The sequence below is a fragment of the Pseudopodoces humilis genome, chromosome 1 (assembly GCF_049639895.1).
Source record: "Pseudopodoces humilis isolate 2021_Gansu_Grassland_sample_001 chromosome 1, ASM4963989v1, whole genome shotgun sequence".
NCBI lineage: Eukaryota > Metazoa > Chordata > Aves > Passeriformes > Paridae > Pseudopodoces > Pseudopodoces humilis.
Window position 1 is genome coordinate 105,616,309 of NC_142200.1, and position 27,525 is coordinate 105,643,833.

The following is a 27,525-nucleotide window of genomic DNA, read 5'->3' on the forward strand; positions in this document are numbered from 1 at the left end:
AAGGAGCAGCAAAGGAAAAAACTGATGGATATTGTAGCCATGATAGAGCTGTCTCTGTGCTCTCCACTGCAATGCAATGTGCAACCTTCCTCATTGACTTAGCATGAAATACTGCACCGCTCCTGCTATATTTCAGCTGAAGTTAACGCTTCCTGAGGAATGCACATTAGCTATTCCAGATGTACGGAGCTGACTGTAATGTCGTTATGGCCCCTGCAAAATAGAACCACCCACACCATTGCCAATTTTGTCTTGTGACTGTGATTATATCCAAAACAAGGGCTGGTGTGAGCTGAGCTCTGTATTTAATTCTTATATTGTAATACTGTGGTTAGAGGCCGCCAAACAGGCCTCCAGCCAGTGGTAACTGAAGCAAGGGGGGACTCTTGGTTTGACTCCAGTGAATGTTGAAATTAGTTGGTTGGTACTTAGGTTTAGAATTGTTTTGGGAGCTCGTAAACAACTATTAATGAGGATAGAATAGCAAAACCCAGTCATTTGGGGGTTCCATACTGGTTTCCCTCCTTGCTCGCATTTTTGGTAGTCTGCGGTGAGAAGCAGTTCCGAAGGAGTTTGTTTTAAAGGTTTGCCACAGTGAAAGGCTACGTGGAGTTTTACTTTTGGTCAGATGGTTTGTGCTGCTGCTGGTAGGTTTTTGGATGGGTCTAATTTTTTCCGTCATTTTTTTTTTTCCTGAGGGATTTGTGACTATTTCATTCTGCACCTGCGCATTTTTGCAAGTGGGGACTCTTGGCCATTACCTTTCAGGAGTTACATATTCACACCTGCCAACCAGGGCACACTCTGGCAGTGACTAATTCTGTATGTAAAACACCTCACCTGTAGGAACAGGTATTTACGCCGCAGGAAATACATGCTCGCCAGTGGCGTAGGAGTGAGAGGAGACTAGCTCCTGGGATGCCTGCTTTTCCACCTTCATTTCCTGGAACTGCCCAAAGGAGCTGGAGAGTTTGCTCTGAAAACCAGCCCTTGGCTGGTTAGATTTCAGATGCTTCCCCTGAAGTGTTAATTAGATCTTCCCTCCCCCAGCCACCCCCTGCCATGGTTTAATAGCCTTTGAGGGCCCTGTCAACCTTCCTCTCAGGACGGTGCTCTGTCATTCTTCCTTGCAGATCATTTTGAACTCCATGCACAAGTACCAGCCGAGGGTCCACATCATTAAGAAGAAGGATCACACAGCTTCTTTGCTAAATCTGAAATCAGAAGAGTTCAGAACATTCATCTTTCCAGAGACAGTTTTTACTGCTGTTACTGCCTACCAGAATCAATTGGTGAGTAGAGTTCCTAATTTCTACAGATGTAACTAGATCCCACCCTGCTGAAAACTCCCTTCTGCCCAATCTAAACTAGGAAAATTTCTGCCATAACCTACCTTTCCATGCCAATCTTATTCACATTCACAAATAATTCCTGAATATACAGTAGCAGTACAGACTTCAAAGAGCAGTAAGGATTACTCATGAGAGTAAAAATGGCAAGTAGGAGGCTTTCTTTTGTCTTCCCCTCTGTCTATACAAAGCTGCTTGCATATTAACATTTAGTCATTTTCTAATTATAGCTCATTAAAGAACTGTTCTTATTTGCAGTGATATTTCATGCCACAAGCTACGAGCTGAGAGAGATTCTGGTTTGCACATGATGATTTCACGGGCTTAAAAGGTTGACTAATTAAGCTCTAAGGCTCAAACGTAAGGAAAATCACTCAGAGATATGCTTTTCAGAGGCTGCCCAGATTACATCCAGATGTTTGAATTTCAATTTGTATGCCAGTGAATAATAATATATACAAAATGGAGGAGATCATAACAATGGATTGCTAATGAGTAATTTTAGGAAGTCTATAAACAATCAGAGAACAGAGGCTCTGCTTGATGGTGGATTGGGCTTTAATATTAAAGTCAGTGGAAGTACATTCTTGCCTTCAGTGTGATTCAGAGCATGCTTGAAGGGCTTACTGACTATGGTAATTCAAAAAAACCCACCTATTTTGCTCCTTAGCTCCCTCAAGTTAAGAAAAATACAGACACTGTCCAAATATGTGGGTAGGCAGCATCACAGAGTTAATGTACCTACTGGATTGTTTAAAGTAGGCATTTCCTAATATGAAGCAAATCAATTTTGAAATGCTATGAATAAAATGAAACTAAATCATAGGGTGCCAAGGAAGCTCTGAATATAATATTAGTAATATTAAGTCAGTCCTTATGACAGACCCCACATCCTGTTTTAAGGCTTTAATGTATTGATTTAGACTTAGATTTGTATCTGAATGCTGTAGAAAACACACTCAGAACCTGGCAATCTCAAGAAAATAATGTTTAGACAGGCAGCTAGATTTTTCCATGTAACTTTCTTTAGAAACCAGCAAAATACTAACAGGCACAAAACCAGCTAAACCCAGAATTTATTTCTGTAGGATGGATTTGTGTCTACAATGATATTTACACTAGAGATGTTTCTAAACTAACCTTCCCAAAGCACATACATTGAGTCCTGGAAAATTTCTCAATGGAACATCTCCGGAACCCCTAGAGGTTGATGTTGTCATTTTATTTATGACTAATGAAAATGGAGCCTTTTTTCATTTTTGCCATTTCTTTCAGAACTGTTTTAAGGAGGGATTGATTACATTTCTGGAGGTTATTAGATAAAAGCTAAATACATTACACTTTCAACAAACTATCTCATAATTTAAGATTTAAAGGGCATGCATTTATTTAAACAGTCAAACCACTGCCACAGAGTTGAATTGTAGGTCAGATTTCATTTTAAAATGCTTTCTAGCAGATGTTCTCTGATTGTTTGTGAGACAGTCTCTCAGGAAAAATATGGTCATAAATGATTTTGAGTCTCATCTGGCTTTGGTGGATACAAAAAGTTTCTCCTGTGATGTCATACCAAAACTTTAATATCAGGAAGATGGAAGTTTGATTGGTGAAAATATACTCAAGAGATGAATAGACATCCTTATTGTTCTGTAGTGCAGTTGGCTTGGTGTGTCGGTGATCTCAGTCAATGGAACTAGTTAGAGCTTGTCTTTTTTCAAGGTGGTTTTCAAAATGCTGCCATAAAAATCTTCACTAACTTGCCACTCTGCAACATCACCATGAGCTGAGGGCTTATGGATGCCTTGGAAGGAGAATGAGCCAATAGCTAAATTTTTGTGCCATTTCGAGGTTCTTGCGACAAGGCTTCAAGGTTGTTCCCACCAGTTGTACCTGAGCAATGAGACAGCCTCAAACCCTCCACCAGCACTCAGGTCCATGAGTTTTAATTAACTGGCAGGCCATTAATTAAAAAGGTAGAATTTCCCTTCATCAGCATGTCCCTTCCTCTCTGTGTTTTCCTTAGAAGACCTCTTTCTCAGAATTAAAAGTTGGGTCCAGTTGTCTCCTTTATATTTTTTTAATATTTTATATAAATACATATTTGTCCTCTTTATTAATTTTTTATTTTGGGGGAGAAGCCACCCCATTTTGAAATATATTTGTTTGATGAGAGCGTTTCATTGTTTGAGGATTTGGAAAAGATCCCATTTCTTTTTTTCCTGAGTCTTGAGGCCCAATTATTAAAAATGAGATTGTAGCCTCTTTGATACAGACTTTTTTTGAGAGAAGTCAGGCTGACAAAGCCCCTTAATATGAAATGATTTTCATGGCCTTAAGCTAGAGTTGGTGGCATTCACTGTGCTGCAGGATGGGTCCCATGTTTTCTTTCATCAAGCTCTAACTCTCACAATTTTAGTTTTAGCTCTAGGAAGAGGTATGGCTGGAAAATCCATATATTACAATGATGTCTCAGGTTTTATTCACCAAATCCAAACTGGTTGTATATATAGAAAATTTCACAAGCACAATGGAGCTTTTTTTTTCCTGGTCCTCAAGAAACATATTGAAAGCCACTGCCATTCACCTGAAAAAGTTTCACCACAAAGAGGAGCTCAGATGTTTTGGGGCAGGAGGGATTCCTGGTCAATGAGTTGCTCAGTCAAAATGGAAAGGCTGACTGAATGACTGGGCAGGTTTATAGCTACCTTTGAAGAAGGGAGGAAAGTTTTTACTCATGATCTGTGGTTTTTCAAGACTGATAGTTTCAATGGGGTTACTCCTTCAATCCAAGCTCTGTCACTTTAAATCTGACTTCTCCCCACATTTTTCCTTCCCTTCCTTAGCCTCTTCTCATATAAAGCCAGTTAAACTGCCCCTATATGGTCACTGGTAGGCCTGGCTGAGAACATTTCCACCCCAGTAAAAAAATAAAGGTGCTAGGGTAGTGAAGCCATGGCTTCAGGCTGCTTGGGCTTGTTGAATTGGTTGATGTGCAGCTCCACCAAGCAGGCTTAGCTGTTAGCAGGGTGATTTGTGCTGCTTGTGGTAAAGAAAACCTGATTGATGCTGGGAAAGTATTTGGAAGCTGTACTGCTGGCCATGGGTGGGTTCCTCCTGCTCCAGGCAACAGGAAGGCTGAGCCTGCCATGCCCTTTAAGCCTTTCCACTGTCGTATGTGCAGTGCACCCTGGTTTGCCTCCTCAGCTTTGCAAAGTCTCAGGAGCGGCGCACATGCACAGGGCATGCGGATAAAATTAGCAGTGAAGTCACAGGGGATGGATTGGTTAACACTTTGTACGCTGCAGTACCCTAACACTGTATTCATGTAATGTTGCTCTTTTCTGTGTTCCCAGATAACCAAGTTGAAAATTGACAGCAACCCTTTTGCTAAAGGATTCCGTGACTCTTCCAGACTCACTGATATCGAGAGGTAATGGGGACTTTCTGTTTACTTTCCATGCAGATAAGATAAAGAGAAGAGAGAGTATGTAGGAAAAGCATCCTTTCAACTCCTGAGAACCTGTGCATTTTAACGTTATCTTGCTGCATACAGTAAGACTCCTCCACATCCTTTAAAAATGCTTATAAACTTTATGAAGAAAGAGCTGTTTTGAGTTTTGACATCTGTTCCAGTTGGGGCCAATATATTAGTCTTCCTCAGGGGGCTTCTTGAAGGAGGAAGAGGGTCAGTTTTACAACTTCAGAATGAAAAGCTTTTTTCTTATCATGCCATTTAATCCTGTTGAGAGCTGTGAATTGGGTCAATGGGAAACAAGGGCAGTGGTCCTGTGAAAAACATCTTTACAGCTCCCCACTGCTCAACATAGTGGAAAAGAGAGTGGAGAGCTCCCAAAATTCACTTCAGCAGTCCCAGACACCAAATTGGCAATTACTGCCATCAGGATGACTCCCATAACTCCCACTCTGACAACAAAGATGCCATTTTTGTTTCACCAAAGTTGTATTACAAGCTTCACCAGGGGAAAGCTTTATCTGGAAACTGTTTTGTATGTGTACAGCTCACTTACAAGCAACTGCTGCCATAGGGACAGAAGCATTAACCCACAGCTGAGTTAGGAAATAAACTTCAATCTCTTGGTAGCTTTCCAGCATGTCACATTTTTATGATATCGTGTCATATAACTTGGCAAATGAAGCAAATTAAGCTGCTTGTGTCCTTTAAGCTGGAAAAGAACTCAATGGAGATGGATATAGCACGTCCAATTTTTCCTATGAGCACACAGTCATGAAAGAAAGTTTGGAGAGGTCAAAACCCTCCAGGCTCCTATGTGGAGACATCCAGATGCATCTGTGAATCATTTTTTCACAGGTGCATACAGGGGACAAACTGCTCAATGAAGTCATAGCCACAGAGCTAGAGAAAGTCTTTACAGCAGTTCAAAAGTACATCTATCTAAGCAGGCCCATGGATGGGAAATAGTGGTATCCTTTACACCTTACTAATGACTGGATCATAAGTGATCTGTTGAGTAAATGGGGAAAAGAACAGGAATTTGGGGAGAGAAAGCTTGTAGGCTGCAGTGCACACTTGCAAAATCTCTTAAGTGAAAGCCTTCATTAAAAATGGAAACAAACCAAAGAAAAGAGGCAAATTTAATAAAATAGCATGGTCTGCTGTATTGACAGAATACTGAGGTAAACAACATCCAAAGCTCAGGTTAGTACGCAATAAATAGTCAAGGAAGCACCTGTCAGAAGAGGTTTCCTTATTTTACAGACAGGAGACATCTAACGATGCAGCTTTGCAAGGGCGGAAAGAGTCTGAACAGATAAGCTGGGAGAAAAACTTAGTTGCCTCTGTGCAGATGAACTGACTATCATGGTGCTGGATATGAAGGGAATTTTTCCAGAGGACAGCTTATTATAACAGCACATGGCATGGAGTCAGAAATGCTGAGCATAAGCTGCAGTGCCCTTTTGTTTATTGATAAGTGTAAGAATAGAGCCTGAGACAGGCAGCCGAGCCCAGGCACAAATGTTGCCATGAAAGATAAGGCAGACAAATGGGAAGCCTACAATAAATACAAGAAACAGAATGTGAAAAGTGTTAAACCTACATTAAAACTCTGGATTTGAGAGCCCAAGTTTGGGCCAGGTCCGATTTGTACTTAAATTAGAAAGCTTATCCCTGATTACTATTACAATAGTATTTAAAAATTCAAGACCTGCTGCACAACACATCAAGTCATGAGATAATAAAAGTGTAACATGCAAGTGGGCTGAGAATTGCCCAAGATTTGAGAATTGCCTAAGTTATAAAAATGGTACAGAAATATCAAGGGATTTATTCAGTTCTGCCATTAAAATACTCAGGCTGATGAGGACGTCATTCTCTAAGTGCCCACAGGTTCTACAGATTTATCTTAGCACCAGCAAAATTGCTTAAAGAAATCTGAAACAAAGCAAAGGAAATAACAAAGTGAGATATGACAACAGGAAGAATTTCTTATTTGATGTCCATTGCAATATTAATTGAATCTCAAATAGTACAGCATGACTCTTGCTCAGTCTAATTGGAAATTATAAGATCACTGCTGGAGAAAAACACTAATTTTCCAGGGAGAAGACTGTGAAGGCCAAAACACACTTGCACAGCTCTTGAAAATGGAATAGTTGTCTAGAAGCTGTGAAAATACTTTGCCTGCACTGCTCCCTCAGCAGGCGTGTACTCAGCACGAGCAGCGTGCAATCTGCGGTGTGGCGTGGTGATCCTAATGGGCTCCCATAAAGCATCCCATGATGCTGGGGCCAAGACAGCACTCATTTATCCTGAGTCCCAGCTTTTCCAAATGACCTAAGTAGTGTGAAAGCGCACAGAGCTTTGTGTTTCATTTCCAAGTATTTAAGCCTGCTTTTTCCTAAACAGCCTTTGGGGAGGGAAACAAATCAGATCAATTGATCTTTAGAGACCTAAAGAAATTAAATTAGTCTGGAGTCAGTTACTGCACTAAACCATCTAGTAATTGGATTGCTTCTTGTAACTGATTGAAAACAGCCTCTATCTGTAACAATATAGGGAGCTTTTCTTTATAGTAGATCTGAGAGAAAAACACATCTTTTTATGACATGATGACAGAAATTGCACTTTTTTAACCTAATTGAATATGATTTTATAAATATGTGACTTTAACGATTTCAGGCTTCCCATTCTAGATTTACGATCCTTATGTAAGAAATTCAAGCTGCAAATACCTTTAGGATTAAATCTGTGGACATTGAATGTGTTGGAGTTGAAATAATATATGTAAACACGGTGAAATTTGCACAGCAGTAGAGGAGGTCGGCAACAGCAAAACTTTTGAAATGCCCTCTGTTTTCTCTTGTTCCTGTCTAAGTACCATAGAATGGTTTCCTTTTACTCATAGCTATATGCAGGCCTTTAAACTATTGAAAAAAATCTTTGGTAAGTTTGGTATATACTGAATTTTTTGTAGGATGCAAGGCTCCTTTCACAATCAACCCTTTCCCTACATTACTTGTGGTAATCTATTTATAGCAATGGGGCAGACTTTATCTGGAGCTACTGCGATTTAGATAAGTTTCTGACTCACCTTTTGATCTTTTTACGTGGTATTTACATCTCCTCTACTATAAAAAGGCTCCTACAGTGGTAGTGAACAAAAAAACTGAACATTTAGCAGCAATTACCGGAATGTGGAGCTTAGCATACTGTGGTGTTGACTATGGGATGCCAAATCAAGTAATGAGGCATTTCTGCTGAAGAAAAACTGCCAGAGGCATGAAGGATGTAGAGGCAGAACCCAATATGCATTTTTTTTTGTCTTGAGTCTGAATTTATCTTTCAAGTTGTTGTGAAGAATTAGCTTGTTAAAAATAAATAGACAAATAAAACAATCATAATTACTTACCATTTCAAAAATCTAGTGAAAAAGGTGATAATTTCAAGAGCAGGAGCCAAGTATGCGATAGGCAAGTTCAGGGTGTGGATTTTTAACTATTAAAGAGAGAGTTAAATGGGTATACCCATCTGCACATGTCCAATACAGACATGTGTCTTCTGGGATACTTAAGAGGAAATATGGAAAAGTATGGTTGCACATCCAAGTAATTTTTAACCAGTGAAGGGAAGGATGGGGGATGGAGAAGTTAGAGAGCAGCATCCCAACTGGATTTGCACGGTAATAAAATTCCAGATTTTCCCCTGAGGAGCTTCATCTCTGAGATGTGGAAATGCATCATGATGGCTTACAAGGCTGTAAGCAAAGTTCATGCTAATGCCTGGATAGGGGCACTTCCCTGCTGAAGGATCAGTCAAAGCCACGTGCTCAGTGATGGGCTGAGCACAGCCATCCTCTCTCCCATCCCCTTCTCCTGCTCACCCCACAGAGCTGCCTTCCTTTCCGTTCCTATTGCCTACTGCTGGTCTAGAAGAACTTCTTAGAGTCTTGAAAGACACCTACCAACAGCCAGAAATATATTCATGCTCTATGACCTACCCCCACATCCATGGTTAAGTAGGGCTTTGTCATAGTTCTCCAGTAAGTCAAAATTCCAGCTGATCTTTTATTCTCAGCTAGTTGTCAGTCTGTGAATGTCAGCAACCAGCCATGAGATATCATCTCTAATGTTTAGGCTCAGAGAGGAAAAGGGGTACAAGTCCTGAATTTAGGGAGCAATACCAAATACTCTGGCACCTAAATGGCTGGTATCTAGTGCCATTCCAGATGTTGCTGAGGTTATTCCAGCCTTCAGCTGCTGCTCCAGATGGGTGGGTGGATTGTCGGTATTTTCTGCATCATCCCTTTCAGAACACTGCAGATGGCTTGGATGCCTTGGCAAAACTTGAAAGCACTACCTGCCTATGTTTAAACAACTATGTTTAAATTATTCCCTTCAAATCTGGTTCATCTGACTCTGCTTGTTGTTAGCCAGGCAACTCTTCACCCAGCAGAAAGCCCCCTGTGCTACCTAAATCCTCTTTAGTTCCCAAGTTTTTAAGGACTCATACTCTGGATCATTTTCCACTTAGGTTTTCTGTTATCTATCTTCTTACTTGTGCAAAATAGTATAAAAATATTTTTCTAGTTGTTTCCATTCACCTCATGCAGATGTAGTGTGTGCATAACAGGTGGGGATTCAGTGCCAGGTGGGGTCAAATTAGACCTATGGTTTCCACCCCAGAGAAAGTTTTCCAGGGACTTCCCCCTACAATTTCACAGGACTTCTCTGTACTCACCTCTCATCATTTGGTTACAGTCAGAAAAAAGTGGTTGCTCCCCTGGGTGAAGTGGAGCTCCATAGGGCTAGATCTGTAAGACAGTTTTCTCATTTTTATTTTCAATTGAGAAAAGAGGAATGAGTATATGGAAAACTTCATCCCACTTCTTCATAGATGTCATTACTTTTCCAATGCCATGGCTTCACAGCTAGGCTTTGCCACATCCATGCATGCTACAGCTCATCTACAGGTGCTGGATTTTTACTGAGAATGTGACAGTAAACATCATTGTGGCAGCGCATTTGTTCTTCTACAGTCATCAAACCCTAGATTTTTCATAATTTAAGACTAATTTCCCTTCTTTCTTGTATATATTCTTGCAGTAATGCATCCATCCAACACTTGCCCAGCAGTGTTGACTTTGTGTGAAAGTGTTTTGGGGATGTGGCTTAGTTTTTGGGCCAGATCACATGAGCCACTGTAGCCTGTAGGTCTTGTTTTGTCCCTGGTTGGTTTGGTTTTAATCTAAGCAGTGGAGCAGAGCTACTTGGTTCTGCTCAAGGATTTGGTCTGTACTGTGGACCTTCCACAACCTGAACTATGTTCCTGTGGTCAGCCTCTAATATTCATCTACCAGTAAGACCAAGTATATGTAGAAAAATTAATATGTCTATATGTTAGTGCATATGTAAAATAGCAAAAGCCACAGGAACATAAAGGCTGAATGATATCTGACAGCAAAAGCTGTTCACTCATAGCTGCTATTAAAAAAAAATGTATGTGTTCTTCCTGCTATGTTGTTTTGGTTTTTTGGGACGTGAGTGGTCTTATTGTTGGATTTTTGGGGAGAGTTTTGTTTGTTAATTGGGTTTTTTGTTTGGTGTTTTTTTTTTTTTATAGACTTGTTTTTAGCACTTGTGTCTTGGACAAATTAGTCATCTTTTCCCTTAAAAAAGAGTTCTACTACAGTGTGACTTCCGACAAGTTTATTTTTGTGCCTTCTCAGTCCATTTATTCCATCTGTCTTCACCTCACCTCACTTCTGACGTCTTCTGTTATCTGGGCTTTCTTCCAAACATACTGACTGGCAGCTACAAAAAAAGGAAACCTTTGAAATGCAGAACTAAAGAAGCCATTCAGGCTGCAAACTGATAATTCATACACTTTATATCCTGTTCTTTATTTTTCTTTCTGTTGGACTGAATGGCCAAGCAAAACACAATTGTCAGTTTTACTATTTTATTATTCTCTTTCTTTTTTTTATTTTTTTTTGTTTGTTTTAAATTGTTATTGCCTTTTCTTGCAAAGAGCAAGAAAAAGTCAAAAAAGCAAATTCCACAACACCAGGAGCAGGGAGCAGATTCTAGGAATATCCTTACCTTTTTGCATACCTAACACTTGGATAGCAAGGGGTAAAAAAAAAAAGAGGTTAATAGCCCTGCTCTGAAATTTGTACCTCTTGTAGCCATTCCTGAAATAGAAACTTGTGCGGAAGACACTAGTTCAGAATGCCTGGCTCAGTCACTAGCTCTTTCTCACAGCCCGTTGACTTTAGCGTGTTGTCTTCAAAGAAGCTTGAACCTGGCTCCCACTTGGAAGGGACAGCTGCCCCTTACATCAAACCTCATCTTCTTTGTAGCCATGGTATAGATTTAAGATAGGTACTGGATGCCTTGGTTCCAGAAAGTTACTTCTGAATCAGCTTTTCTGACACCTTCACCAACACTAAATATGTCTTAAGCATTCTTGTCTCAAAGGGAGAAGGTAGGCTTCCCATCTCCATCTCCTTTCTGCCAAATTCAGAATCAGGGTCATGGTGATCACCAGGCTGCTGTTCATGCAAAGCTGAAGTAGAGTAATTGCAAAAGGAGCAGAAAAAATGACATCAGAGATGCCTGCCCCCACCTACAAAGAAGCCCTGTTCTTCCATCTTGATTAAAGATCCTGCTCAGGGTAATCTGGGACTTTATCATCTCCTGAGAGAATTTCTATAATCTGGGTTGACAGCAAAAGAAGTGAGCACCCTCACACAGAGCCTCAGCTACTTACCAAGCCAACTCTATTTTCTGCCATCTCCTAGTTCAGATCCATGGCAAATCTTGGATAGTGAATCATTTGTCAGGTACATCAGGATTTTCCCATCTTCTTATTGCTCATATAAGTCTACTCTGTACATGCAGGGCACTGTCAGTTAAACAAGGCCAAAGACTCAGCTTGGAACTGCATGACATAAAGCATCCCTAGCCAGAAGTTTAGTTTTGGAATCGGTTGCCAGCAGAAACAAGAGTGAAATGTTTAATCAAGAGGTTAGAACCTGCAGAATAGCAAGATGTTCCCTGTGCACCCTAAACCCTTTCTAATTGATTAATTCTCTCAGCCTTTCACATGCTTTGATTTCAGGTTCAAATATTGCTGTTTAATTTTTTAGACAAAGGAGACAAGTGCTTCATTCATAATAAGGTTTATTGACAGGGCTGGGCTCAAAGTGTACTTGTGTTGGAATGCAGATTATTGGGATCAACCCAAGCTCCTTTTCGTATTATCTCTCTTCAAATTTGTCCTTCCTCAGCATCTTCTCTGTGGGTGTGCTTGTCAATACAAGCTTAGATTTTTCCTTTCTATTTGGCACATGGATCCTTCTTCTCAAGTGGCTTCAGTCCCTAACTTGCTCTTCTCTAGTCTGCATCTCCTACTATTATCCAGTTCTACACACTGCACAGCTTAATCATAGTAATATATTGTGTGTATGTGCATGCTTTTCCCCCTCCTCTGGGTATTTCCAAGACATCTGTGAGTTGAAGAACAGCGTGGAAGACTGAAACTTGTTGGTAGACCACACAAAAATATTTGACAGAGAGCAGATATCTTTCCTTTATTCAACTGGCAGCTTGTGATCTCTCTCAGAACAAAGTTTACAACTAATTTCTTGTTAATAGAAGAGATTGTGGAGTTCTAAGACACATTAAAAGGTAAAAATTGTTGGGTCCCAGTATTAGATAACAAGTTTCTGATCACAAAGAAAGAAACAGAAGGACAGAAGTTGAGTAACTGGAAGTCACTCTGTTTTCCAGACTGTGGAACAGTGCTGAAAAATATGCAAAGACAGCTTTAAAAAAAGCCTATACCCTACTCTTCACTTGCTAATTTTTTGAAATTGAGCATAGAATCATAAAGTGCCAAATATTAACTTATCATTTAGTACTTGATAAAATTATTTCCATCAATCCTTTGAACCACATTGAAATACCTGATGTTGCATACATAACTCTAAAGCCAGAGGTAATACTGTATTTCCCTTTTAGTAGTGTTAGTGTAATATTTTGGGACTTGAAAAATGTATTTTATTAATCCACTCTCCAGAGCACCATATTTGGGATAACTTAAAGGGTTCATGGTTCCATAAAGAGAATTTTCAGAAAGATTTTAAGTCCTTTTGTGTCCAGTGGAAACAAGGATATAAGAAGGAATCTGTATTCCAGATTTGCAGCTTTGTTCCTGCATTTTGAACTAGATTCCACAGGCACTTAAGTCTTGTTGGTAAAGCTTTGCTTCCTCCTATGTATCTGCATTGGAGAAAGTCCTAAGGCACCTCTGTCTTTAAAGGGTGGAGGAGGATAGTCTCCTCTTTCCAACTTGTGTAGGAAACTTCAAATGTTTTCATAGATTAAATGAGTTTCAACTGCTGTCTTCTCGATCCAGACTCCAAGTGATCTGCTCTGAGGATGGAATACTGCAGCATGGTGCAGAGGCCACCACACCCTTTCCTTTGAAACATGAGGGGAAGGAAAGAAATCTAAGTGCAGATTTCTGCTCTTGTTTTTCTAAGTGGAAGAAACAGTGCTTGGAGGATAACTCAGAGATATGCTTTATGAGTGGAGAAAATACACCACTTCATTTTTTTTTTCCTGTTTCCTTTTGCACACTTAGGTGTGCCCAGCCTTTTGCATTTTGTAGGTCTGTTTGGAGGTTTCTATGCAGCTTGTGTAGTATGTGGAAAGAAGAGGGGCCACCTGAAGACTGTGGGGGCAGGTGCCTAAATTCTGGTGTGAGTCTCAGTGTTTTGCACTCATGATGAGAGTCACAGCCTCAACCTCTAAAATGAAAATTCAGTAGGTGTTTTGTGATTATAGCATAAACAACCAACGTGGTTAGTCAAGATAAGCTCATACAGATCTGAATATTAAATCTCCACTGCACAAAAGTGTTTGAGTTTAGTTGCTTTCCCCTGATGCAAGTTTCCACATTCCCTCTGCCATAAAAACCTTTGCCTCTTGTGCTGATGAATGAGATTTATCTTCCAAAACCTTTTGCATACTATCTGCAACGCTACATCATAAAATAAATAAATAAACCTACGACATAGTTCCCCGGTTTCAAACTTTGCAGATTCAGGGTTCACTAAGAAGTCATCTCTCTTTTTCCTTTAAAAGAAGACAACCATATAGAATAATAGAGTTCTCTGTCTAGCATACAAACCCATCTGGAAAGAATTTAGTCTGCAATAATTGTGGGCATTTGATTTAGCTTTAAATCCCTGTAGGTAATTCAAATGTAAATTTATTGGGGTGAGTTTATCCCCAAGCTGCCATTGGATCCAATGTTTTAGAGGTGAAATTGGCCCACTGCACTACAACTAAAGCCCGCATTGTTTCTGTTGCATCAGGATATTATTACATGCTGTAATCTCTGCCATTATAAGCAGACCCTTACTAGAAATAAATACAGACAATCACCTGTATTAAATTTATTTTTCAGACCTTGATAGACTAGTAATTCTTTAATTATGAATATGTTTATATACCAGTTTCTAAATCACTCAGAAAACACTGGCCTAATTTGTTATTCTGTTATGCTGTACTCATATGAAATAGTCATTTTGGGCAAGTAAAATTCTTTGCATGTCACATTCTGCTTCAGAAGAAAGCCTAATGTTTCAAAAGGCATTCAGCACATAATGTAAACAATGCCATCTGTCTTTTTCTTTGGAAAATCTTCTTCCAGATAGCCCTGATATGCCTACTGTTTTCAATCACTTAAAAGGCAGTAATCCAATTATATCATACTCTATGTAGGAACTGCCATTGCTTTCAGTCCACTTCCAATCCTGACACAAGTAAATCACTTTGATAAGATCCTCTTTTTATTTATTTTTTTCTAAGGAGACTAGCATAAGTAATGATGCCAGTGATAGACCAAGGACAAAATGACCATAATGGACTTTCTGTAGGAAAGGAAAACATGTGCCATTGTGATTTATCATGTTACTTGAAAAATATTTTTCCTTGGAATTTCTGGAACAGGCACACTCACTTAGCCAAGGGCATCAGCAAGTATGAATGGACAAATGGTAAATTCAGACAAAACCTTAATCAAGTAGTAGATTTAAACAATTATGGATACTTAGTTTTCTTAAACAGGAATAGAAGGTCAAAGCCATTTTGAAATGTGCCTAGGTAATTTTCATCTTTGGTATAATGCCACCTACTTACATGGAAATGCGCTTGGAATGTGTAAGGTTGGATCTTCCTTACAAACTACTAAGGCTTATTGTGCAGATCTGCCTTCCTTCTATTTAAAAATGGTTTGGGTGACTTCAGTGCTTTGTGCTACCAGTGAGGCAGGGGCCTGGCAGACGTGTCTAACCTCCCGGAACAGACGTGGCACGAGATCGGTAGTATCTGCAGACTTCCTGCTATGAACTGCCCCCAGCTCTGATGCTGAGAGAGCAAAGTCAGAGCTGAGCTGTCTCTGGACACACCTATCTTTGCCCCTGCTTTCAGAAAAAGGAGAGAGCAGCAAATGAGGTGGTCATGTGCGATGCAAAAGCTTATTTGAAAGGAGCTGGACCACAGGTGTCTCTTTGAACCCAGACTCATCACTCAGCACAAATAACTGCAGAATTTGCATTTTCAAATTTATGGAGAGTGCTGGTCTGATATTCACTGTCTGAGACCACATCCAGGAAACACAATAGGAAGTTCACTCTGCTGAAGAAGCTGGTAAGCAGTGATCTGCAATATTAAAAAAACACAGGCCAAATCTGACATTTCCAATGTCATGCTATGAAGTAAGTCTTTTGCAGAGCCTGTGTGAGAAGGCTGTGATCTGGACAGGAAAAGGCACTGTGTTTACCTTAACAAATTAGGATGCTGTTTAGGATGGTATTGATACATTAGGTTGTTTCCTTTTACAGAGAAAGTGTGGAGAGCCTTATCCAAAAGCATTCCTATGCCCGATCACCCATTCGGACCTATGGAGGAGAAGATGAGCTTGGAGATGACAGCCAGGCAACACAAAGCAGAGGTAGGAAAACATGCTCATGATATAAACTGTGGTGACTCATTTATGCTTGAGAAAAGCAGGACCACAGGCAGTACTGTGGTACTCTAAAGCATTTCTCTGGTGTGTCTCTCTGCCAGGAAGTCATATAATGAAGAAGAATACTTGTTACCTTTTGGCTCTTTGGGATATCTGATATGCCCATGGCATTGGTGTGGGTGGTTCAATTCAGGAGGCAGTTCTAGGGACAGCCACGTAATCTTTGCCATCAGAAGAGAATTAGTTCTGCATCCTCTTCAAGATGTCTGCAAACCAGGAAACTTCATTACTGTGGTGCTGAGAACAAGTTAACACTCCCCATCTCTTGGCAGGACTTACTAACTGGGCTCCACACCACATGTAAAGTGCCATGCTGATGTGCCTCTTGCTGCCCCTCCAGCCTTCTGTGAACAGAGGACTTAGTTCTAATCATCTTCAGCCAGCCTGTGGTTAACCCACTTTGCCTCCTCAGGAAGAAAATTTGCTGGCTCCCTGAAAAACTGATGTTTAATTGTTATCTGTTAGTCTCTTAAAGGTGCTGTTCCTGCTGAAGCAATTAGCCCCAAATGCTTCAGCAAACAATTTGTCCGCATTAGTAGCAGCAAAAGTAGTAGCAAGACTGACTTGTTCTTTGTGGGGATATTTACTGGAGAAATTGCGTCTGTCATAATGTACCACTGGAAATAGATCTCAGACCCTTCCTGCAGGATTGCTGACTAGCATAAACTTGTGTTGCATTACACTCTGCATGTTGACTTTGTGACCTGCCTGATATGCCACAGCCACTTGAGGTAAAGCAGTTCTGTCTGTCTTCGACTGGCAGTGCCCTTGTCTTGTCCTCTAACTTCATACAGTGCTGCTAAGATAAGAGCATTATTTCTGGTCATGAGCTCTTTGGACTTGTACAGGGAAAACACACTTATTTTTAACCATGGGTTGCTCTTCAGCAAAATGTGATTAGGTGGGCTTGCTTTTACACATCTATTCTAAGAGCAGGTCCTTAGATTATGGAGTTTCTGAAGCAACTTTTCACCTGGTATGATGCCATCCTTTCACATAGTTCTGGGGAATTACCTTGCTTCATGTCAACTTAGATCCTAGGCCAGATATTGTTGAAGACAGTATTAAATTTTCCATTGCTGGAAGTGCTCAGAGTGAAGCACCTTCTCTTCTAGAATTAAATTTCTCCCTAGTATGATGCCCTCCCTTGGGAGTGACAAAACAAACCAGGTGAATCTCAGTATGAGAGTTGGCTGTTAAATCTCTTGAGAAGAGAGTCCCTGGAAAGGTGTCATGGGGGATATACTACTTTATGACAATTAACTTTATGTGCAATAAAAGGGTACAGTTCTGCATTTGCTTGCAATATGGCAAATGAGTAAGTGAGGAAAATTGTGAATCATGGCAAAGAACTTTTTTCTAATCTGGGAGCCATATGCTACATGGGATGTGAGCACTCTGGGCAACCAGACATGCACAGAGGGTAAATCACACTGTTCTTACACGTGAGTAACTGGTACTGCATTTGCTCTCTCCTTAGGGCTAGTGTCCTTAAATAAGGAAAAGTCCTCCAAGATACAAGGAAAGAAACAAAGTTCTTATTGAAATTCCATTGATATTTTAATTTCTGCTGATTAATTTTAAAATTACCTTGCATGCAAAACTGATAGATCTTCCCCCCTAAAAACATGAGTTGAGAGCCAAATACATACACATTGCTGGGTGGTGTGTGTTATAAGCTCTTTGAGACCTTGATTGCCTCAGAAGTACTAATTACCTGACAAAAGTGGTATGTGAGACTTTTTGGAGTACTAAGTTGCAATTAGAGACCAAATCAGTTGGAGCAGGAAAGGATGCTTGAGGAAGTTGCTCATGAAAATCATTGAATAGTAAGTGTTGGAAGGGACCTTTAAAGGTTATGTAGTGCAAACCCCCTTCAATGAGAAGGGACATCTTCAATGAGGATGCTTAGAGCCCAATCCAACTTGACCTTGCATATTTCCTGGGATGGGACATCTGGCCCCTCTCTGGGCAGCCTGTGCCTGTATTTCAACACCCTCATAGTAAAAAATGCCTTCTATCTAGTCTAAATCTATGCACTTTTAGTTTAAAGCCCATACTCCTGTTGCTACAGACCATGCTGAAAAATTTGCTCCTGGCTTTCTCATAGGCCCACTTTAAGCACTGACAGGCTGCAATTAGGTGTCCCAAAAGTCTGCTCTTCTCAAGACTCCACATCCCCAATTTTCTATGTCTTTCCTTAGAGGAGAATTGTTCCAGCTCTACAATCATTTCACAGTCATTCATGAGAAAGAATGGCATACCTTATTCTGCATAAAACAAAGAAATAGATAGCAGCAATAGAGTTGGTAATTACTTCAGCACCCTCTCAGAGCATTCTCTGCTCAGCCAATTTCAGCCATCTAAAGATGGAAGCAGCTAACCTACAGTACAAGACGTCTAATTCCAAAGGAATTGACAAATTGGAAATATATAAATTCAATGGAAACTCTTTATTGCATAATTTCTCTGTGCCTACATCCACATACATTCATAGTAGCTGCCAGAGTCAAATGCAAACCTTCTGCAAATCCAGATTTGTACCCTGCTTTCCCTGTAGTGCAGTAATGTTCAGATACCCTCTGATTTGTCAAGGGTTTTCTGGTCTGTGAGTAATGCATCATCCTTAGAGTTTGGCTTTGGATCCTAATTTCTCAGCAGTTAGGATTTGGTTCAGTAGTAGGACCAGGATTTGGTTCAAGTTTATTTCCACTACTAAATTGGCACAATTTCTTTTTCCTGTTACTGGGCTGTTTTACTTGTTTCATTAAACAGAGGGAAAATACTTCATGATTTGAGAATATATCCCATGAGAGATTTATGATTTAAAAAAAACCCAAAAACACCAATATGCACTTTTTATTTCTGTTGTTTTTTGCTAATAGTTTTGGCTTGAGTATGTGGCTATGATTGGTTACTTTACTTAATTCCAATAAGTTTTCGTTGATGGATAGAAGTCTTCATATGTTTTCGTTCTACAGTTTGGATGCATCTTCCTTCCTGAATAAAATTTATGAAACTAGTACCTGTTACAAAATTTGTTGTCTCAGAATGTTTTGCAATACTGATTTTAAATAATATTTCATCAAATACTCTTGCCAACAGATTTATTTTCTAAAGTAAGAGAGTTGGTCAAATATAAGTGACAAGAGTTAAATTATTGTTTAAAGAGGAAGACAAAGAGTTTATTTATAGAATTTTGTTGTATTTCCCATTTCTAGAAATCAGACGTATGGTGATGGCCAGATGCATATAGGAACTACAGAGATGAAGGGCAACACAGTCATCAGATTATTTGAAAATGACCATGTGCAATTATCCAAACAAATTATTGTTTCTCCAAAATTTTAGTGTCAAAATGAAATAAGAAATTAGTTTTAGTTTTAAGAAACCATTTTTCTTTCTTTCCTTTTCCTATGATTCTTCAATCTTCAGGAAAGAAAGGTATTTTAAAGAGTTGGAAGATTTGTGGAAATAGTTTTTGAAACTTTTCAGATTAAACAAACCCAAAACAAAATGACAAAAAGAACACTTTCATTTGATCAAAAGTAGATAATTATCTTCAGAGCAAGTTCTGCACCTCTTACTATGAATTAGCACTGGTGTTGTTTATTAGAGTATTATACACAGTTGGAAAAACAACAAATACTTTGACATTTATATTTTTAGAATTTTTTGTTCTATATTATGGAAAGAATCAGATTGACTGGAAAAATGTAGTGTTGACATGTTTCACTGGGATAAAAAAAAGGAAAACTTGTAGTGCAAATTACATTTTTCTGCATTTTTGCCTCACCGAAATTTTAGAAAAAAACCTGAAACAACAGTTCTTCTAAGGATCTAAAGTAAAAATCAACAAGTATGTCTTCAAAACATGGATGTAATACAGCAGGCTTCCATGTCAGAGTAGATATTTCAATGTTTAGTGACAGCATTACAAGGTGCTTCAGTGTTTAATATCTAAAATGTTCAATGTGGAAAGCTGATTTTACTGTTGAAACCACTGCAACCAGCTTCTGAAAATCAAAATTTGTCTAAGATGTAGTGATAAAGGACAGCAAACAGAAAATAACATTTTAAAGATGGATGTATTTGGGAATTATTTCCAATGACAACTGGTCATTGAAACCAGGCTTGTTGTGAGAGACTCATTTTCTCCCTTTTTGCTACTTTACCAGCTTTGTGTGTCGCAGCACCAATGTTAGGTATTCTTTCTCTTTGCTTGCAGGGTCAGCCTTTACAACATCTGATAACCTGTCCCTCAGTTCCTGGGTTTCCTCTTCAACCAGTTTCCCAGGATTTCAGCATCCACAGTCTTTGAGTGCCCTGGGTACCAGCACTGCGTCCATAGCTACACCCATTCCTCATCCGATCCAAGGATCTCTGCCTCCGTACAGCCGCCTGGGAATGCCTCTTACACCCTCTGCTATAGCCAGCTCCATGCAGGGCAGCGGCCCCACTTTCCCATCCTTCCACATGCCAAGGTACCACCATTATTTTCAGCAGGGTCCTTATGCAGCCATCCAAGGACTGCGTCACTCTTCCGCAGTGATGACACCGTTTGTATGAGTGACGTAAGACAAGAGGAACACAAGATTTTACATGTGCAAGTTTGCTATGAAAAATACGTGGGACCTTCCTGAAAGGTCTGTGGCAGGAGTGCTGAACTCATAACAAACCAGCTAAGAAAATGCATTGTGGATATAGATTCCTCTTTTGAGGGATCACAAGAAGAGAGCATGCAGCTTGGAGCTGCTCACAGATCTATGTGTAACACAGCCAAAATGGATCCCAAAGTTCCCAGGATCTTTGGTCGCGTGCAGCTTGTTCCAAAGGTGCATTATACCTGGTGGAAAGAGATTATCTTTAAGCAGCAATGTACAAACTATTTGTCTATAGGTCTTTTTCATATGCTAGATGAATTCTAAAAAAGGCAATACTCTTACTCATCTTCATCTCTTCTTGTGACTGATGAGCATCTAAACAGAAAAAATGTATTGCTATAACTTTGAGCATGTTTTAGGCTATCTCAGCATACATTTGCTGAAAACAGGACAAAGTGGAGAAGACCACTGTCCTTTTTAAGACTGGCATATATTCACCAAAACCAGTATTTCTTAGTTGCTACTATAATCACAAAGAGAACGTTATTAACAAGTATTTCTTTCTTTCTTTGTTACTTTCACAAAACACTTATCGGTTCCAAAAAAAAGAACTGTGTTACAGGACTGTGGTAGTAATAATGTATTCTGTCCTTCAGCCTAAAAGGAAGTTTGTTCTATATCTGAGGAGGAGCAATTTAACTGTTGGTTAAGGTATAATGAAGAAAAATTTTGATTTGGAAAAATCTGTTACTTAAACTTAGAAACCCAAGATTTCAAATTTTAAAGCAGTGCTTGTTAGCTACTGTGCATGCCACTGAAGGCTTGTTTCCACCTGTGCATGTGTTAACCAAGTTAACACAATTTCAGACTAGATCAGTCTATAGACTCTCTGGATCGAACTATAATTAGTGGACTGGTATGAGTAGCATTGGAGTATCTTTCCACTTGTTCTGATTTTGTTGGGTTTGGTCATGGCTGCTACTGTACAGGTTCCTTGGCCAGGAAAATGAGGGTTGTACTACCACCTTTTTCATGTCCTACTGGAGTTTCCTTGGGAAAATATCAGTGCAGAATTTCACATGAATTTTTTTTTTTTAAATTAATGTCTGACATTTTTTCAGTTAGTATTTGGGGCTCTCGTTCAAAGTACTGTCCTGTTTTTCTAGTACGCTGTCTCTGATGCAATGGAGGAGCTATAGAGGCATAAGAAAATAATGACCTTATCTGCAGAGAGCTAGCATGAATCTTTTGTACTGCTAGAAACAGTACCAGTGTGATGTTGGTTTTCTGTGTGGTAAGAGCTGGGATTCCGCTGTAAATAATAAATTGACACAGTTTCTGTGTCGAGTTGCATCCAAGCTATAGATGATAACACATCTACTGACAAAAAAGAACTAGCATATATAATCTCATATATTACAGATCTCTGTAGAGCTGGAACACAAAACAGACTTATTTCCTGCTATTGTCCTCTACTGTTGACCATTCTGTGTTGGTGTCATATGGTAAAAAGCACAGTGCAGTACACCTACTCCCATACCTGCAAAGTGCAAGGCAAGGCACTTGTGTCCCACAGAAAAAGAACATCATTATGTATTTTCTAGCAGCTGAATTAAAAATCTTCTCAAGCTGGCCATTTCAATCACCTTTTCAACCAAGTTATCTGCAATATCACCCTAATTCCCCATTAATCACTGTTGGACCTGCTGATGAAAAATGACCTGGGCCAATTTGCAGCTCCTGTGTTCTGTATGTAAATAAAAATTAAAATTTATTTATAATTCAGACCTGCTACAAGGAGTTCCATAAATTAATACAACAGGGCAAGCTCTGCAATATTTAAATGGCTCAGAATCAGACCCTGAATTTGTCTTGGTGTACCCAAATATTAGATTTTGCTGTAGGCTATCATATTCACAGGAAAAGTGCATGTTGCAAGATTGTGCCTACTTATAACGGGTTTTGATATAAACTCCCCCTATTTTTCATGAAATTAGGTGCTACTGACCCTACAAGGATGTAATTCTTCAAGTGCACATGACTATACAGAGACAGTAATTACAGAAAGGGTTTGGAAGAAAGCTTTCTCTTCAGTTGTTTGACTTCTGTTAAAGCAGTATGAAGACCCTAGGATGACAAGCACTAAAGCCTGTGGGGAAATTCTATTTCTTTTATCTGTCTCCTTCTGCAGATTCATTAACTTACCTGAAGCTGCAGGGAATGTGTTTAGGTTCAGAATTCAAGCCAGTAGTTTTACTGCTGGTACTTCCATCAGAGTCAAGTGAGCAGGCAAAATTCACATGACTCTGGAAACAAGTTTGGAACAGGTGGGCTGATTTAGGCATGGTCAATATGTGACATAAAGGCTGCTCATACATGACCTTCCTTCATGAAGCAAATTCAGAGAAATAAACAATCTTTTAGCCCTGTCCCAGTCCCTGCTCTGGCAACACCAATATTTGCATGCAGAAATGCCCCTGATACGGTTTCAGAGAAAATTCTCCGGGCTCTTTCTGTACACTGAAACTGGATTTTGACAACTTCATTTATAAAAAATATTAAATGAAAGAAAAGTGTTTTTCACTACAAGTGAAGTGTGATTCATAGCTGAAATAACATGGCAGTAGGCTGTCTCGATATTGAAACACGATAAAGCAAACTCCTCATCCAAATTCTCTCCAATGAATTTTGTATTACAGATGATGCAAAATTATCTGTCAAAATCCACAGCTTGATTTTTCCAGTTACACCAAGTCTGTCTCAGTGGGCTCATCCCTCCTTGTGATGCTCTCTGATGGTTTAATTCCTTTGCAGCAGAAACCCATTGGGTTCCCCACTAATGCAGAATCACAGGCAGGTCCCAAGCAAGGGAATGAAGGCAGCTTGTGAGAGATTTCCCCCAGAATGAGATCAGTTGGTCTGTCCATTCCTCACTTCCTCTTCTTTGCCCTCACAGGTCTACCTACAAAACCAGTTGCATAGAGTTGAGGTTAAAGGGATTAAGTTCACAGAAGCCACAGGACATCCAAAGAGGTCTTGCCACCTCACAAGGTTTCTGCTCCATGTCCCTCTCATCTTCCTACGGGCCCAGGGAAGCATGGGAGTGATTCCAGGAATAAAATTCCTGCCCAGCTGAAGTCAAATGGAAATTTATTGACTGTAACAGGGGCAGGATTTCATTCCACTTTGTCATCTAAAAATAAAGTCTGACAGTAAGAACAGTGACTTAAATAACAGCAAAAATACAAGAACAGTACTGAAAAGATTAAAACCCAAGTAAAAATGAGCTTTAGCACTGAACCCACAACTGGAAGAAAATGAGTGCAAATTTGTAATTAATAGGTTAATGAGTGAAATCACTTTTGCAAAACAAAAAAACCAATAAAATAAAAAAAATTATCTCCATCACTTTGACAATAACCCAGTAATTTATTTAAGGATTTGCTGTAATGCTGTCAAAATTTTATCACTTTCAGGACAGAACATCTGTTGTTGGTAGATGGGCTAGGAATGCCAAGTATAATCTAGAATTTATTTTCCAAATACATTTCACATTTTATATCCCATGAGAAGTGCTCTTCACCTTTATGAACTTTTATCTTGGCTCAGAAAAATGGAGCTGGTTTATGTTGTTTGATTTTGTTTGGGGTATTTTTTTGGGGGGGGGAGAGCTGTTTGCCTTTTTTTATAAAGAGTGGAGAGAATATGCATGAATATACTTTTTAAAGAAAATGGTAAGATTTCCTTGGAAGTGTTCCAAGTACTTTTGTGTTTTTCCTGAATTACCATTTTATCCATAGATTGTCAACACCCTCCAGTCTTTAATCCAACAAAAGTGCCCCATACATTAACAAAACTTATTCGGATGTATTTGTCTGAATTTTATTTCTTCTACTTTTGGAGCCCTGGGAATCTAAACATAATACTTCCCATTTTTAATTTATCTCTTTGGTTTGTAGTATTGCTTTATATGGCCTGAGGCACTGTCAAAGATAGCAAATCAATGCCACTGGGTTTCAGTCATACTTTTCTGGGTGTAAACTGAATAACAAGCATAGACCAGGTAGAGACAGTTCCTAGTGGAAATGCTTCTTCATGAGGCTGAGGATGGTAAGTTGTATGGTAGCTAACATGCTTGGTACTACAATCTTCAGAATGCAATTGCAGAAGTTCTCACAGTTAGTTTTACCCATGAAGGCTGGGACACTGCATCAACATGCTATTTCCAACATCCAGCAAACACTAACTGGCACTTGAAAAGGAACCTTTTTTAACTGAAAAGCATTTGGGCTGCAAGCTGATTATGTAGTATCTCCTCTTTATATGTGTGTACTACACAGAAACAGAAATATCAATGAAAATTTTTGAAAAATCTTGGAATAATTTCCAAAAGTGTAAGTCAATATAAATTGTGGTAATTTACTCCTAGATAAGGGTAAAAGCAACAGTGAGATCAGTGTAACACTTATGGCTTCTTGTCTTCAGGAAGTTGTGGCCACAGTGCATATACTCATCATCTGCAGGGGGATGACACCCACTGCAAGATTAATTTTAGTTTTAGTGAGATTTTATTCTCACTATTCTTTATAAAGCATTTTCTGCTGCAGCTGTGGTTTCTTTACTAACCACCTACTTGCTGGCCAGAGGATTTATGTATTACTTTATAATCAAACGTCCTTGCATATAATCTCTAGATTATCAAATGACAACTCCTTTATTTTATCTTTTTAAGAGAAAACTAAGCAGTGAATTAAATAAGCTCTGAAGTAACTTTTTATGATAGTTTAGGGACAAAAAATACAGTTTGCTGTATTTTACCTTTAGCACATTTAAAGAATCTTCTCTTTTTTTTTTTTTTCTTTTTTTTTTTTCTTTTTTTTTAACTTTACCTTCAGAAACATGAGGAAGGATTTGGTTTAAAAATAAGGAAGGTAAAAAATCTGGATGTAGCCTCTTTAACAGAATGTACCACAGTTCTTCTGTTTGCTGTGTTGACTTTGTTGTTTATAATGCATTGCGTGAGCACATTCACCATGTACCGAAGTGTGTGTTTGTGTGTATGGGGTGGGGGTAGAGGGAAATCTTTTTATGAAAAAAAAAAAAAAAGTTGTGAACATAAACTATGAAGCAACATCTAATGAAAAGTTTCTTTTTAAGTGCAATATATTTATTTCTGCTAGAAATATAATATCAACATTATGTAATATTTGAAGCATTAAATGTTATTTGTAAACAGCTTAAAATTATATATATATCACAAAAACTGTACAGAAGTGCAAATGTGTGGATATTCAGTTTCTTTCATTAAAATATTGGGTGTTTTGATATATCATTCTTATTTAGCCAAATCTTTCTCCTTCTGTTTATTTTTTTCTCTTACCAAGTTGCTGAAGGCAATGGAACCAGTCACAGATGTTTCTCAGAGCACACAAAATTTGTTAGGGCTGCTCATCTACAAAAGGTGGTCTAAGTCTTGGACTCATATGGAGTGATAGTTGTTCTGTAGTTAAATACAATTGTAGTTTGCATGGAGTTACACAAATTATTTATTTTTCAAAATGCTTTGCAATCATATTCATAAACATTCCTGGGTTTGCCAGCAGAAGGCAAATGAACGGCTGAAATATGGGGTTCTCAGGGTCCTCAGGGTACTAAATACAGACCTAGGAAACACAGTATAAGAAGAGAGTAGATTAGGTCTCTTAAGTCAGGAGTAGTGAAGAATGTAAAGAAGTGAGGAGTAAATTCCTCTCCATAAATGCTGCAGGCTTTTTATTTAAAAAAATAAAAATGGTTTTATTTCAATTATAATAGCATATATTAAAGCAAGAGAGAGTTACCTGAGACTCTATCTAAGGTATTCAAAAAGGAAAGACAGTGACACACAGTAAAGGATTACCTAGAGAGTATAAGGAGCAATACCCATCATTCAAAGTCTTCTAGAACAGGTTGAACATGCACTACTCAAGAATGATGTGATTAAAGCTAATCTTGCCTTAGGACAATCAAATGATCTCTTGAGGTGCTTCCAAGCTTCCTACAAGAGCAGCTTCTGACAAAATTCTCATGTTGCTCCAAAAGTTTTTGTTATGAACCCAGAGTTTATCTTGTCCCCAAACTGAGATCAGCGGCTGGGTCTTTTGCAACTAGGTCACAAGATCCCTGGTTTGCAAAGAAGCTCAGTGGGATGGAAGAACTGTGAGGTTCCAAGGAACAGCAGCAGCAGCAGCATCTTGGTTAGCGAATGTAAGCAAGGAGATAGCAGCCTCAGGTAATTCAAGTCTACCTTTACCTATGCTAAATTGCAACCATGCTTTAATGTATCTCAATAATGTTTGGAATGTATGAAAATTAGGATGGATTGCTGAGTTGGTAACTCTGTATGATGCCTTTTGTCTCTGTATTAGATTTTACAGCATCTTGGTAGCAAAACACCTGCATTCTCTCATGGATATTCAATGCTGTGAAAGTTTTTTGCTTAACCTCAGGCTAAGGGGGCTTTCTTTATTACAAGTAACACCAGGCACGTGCATTGGCACTTTCCTGAATCAGAACTATTGGTTGTGCACTGGTTTAAGACACAGTTATGCCAATGGTCCCATTGAAATCAGCAGCCTTGCTTGTGTGAAGTTAAATCAGTGCTTAAGCATTGCAGTGGCTCTGCAACAGCAAAACTCCTTGTGCTTTACAGAATCAAGACCTTTGAGAGCAAGTTGGCTGTGCAACAAATACCTCTGTAACTGGAGCTTTTATTTGCTATTTTACAAAGAGAAACTGGGGAATTAAACAAAATGAAGATTCTGAACTGTCTCCCAGTAGGGTTACTTCGAAGAGACTGATGAATAGTCATGGTGACTGTAGGCTGCCTTGTGTATCACATTTAGAAAACAGATTTCTATCCAAATTATTCATCCTGGAGATAAGCAGTGCAGAAAACAAATTCTTTGGAGAATGCTATTTTCTAAACTTCCTGTGCAGGAGCACAATGAACGCA

The 27,525-nt window shown here is 39.1% G+C and overlaps 1 protein-coding gene across 1 annotated transcript in view; it reads left to right on the forward strand.

Annotated features, from left to right (window-relative positions):
* TBX20 (T-box transcription factor 20) overlaps nt 1-25,594 on the forward strand; it is a 39,360-nt gene extending 13,766 nt beyond the window's left edge. The window contains exons 5-8 of the mRNA XM_005519054.2: nt 1,134-1,292; nt 4,703-4,779; nt 15,743-15,852; nt 20,156-25,594. Of these exons, the coding sequence (XP_005519111.1) occupies nt 1,134-1,292; nt 4,703-4,779; nt 15,743-15,852; nt 20,156-20,496 (687 nt within the window). The 3' untranslated portion in view covers nt 20,497-25,594. The remainder of the gene's footprint in view (nt 1-1,133; nt 1,293-4,702; nt 4,780-15,742; nt 15,853-20,155) is intronic.
* The last annotated feature ends 1,931 nt before the right edge of the window (nt 25,595-27,525 follow it).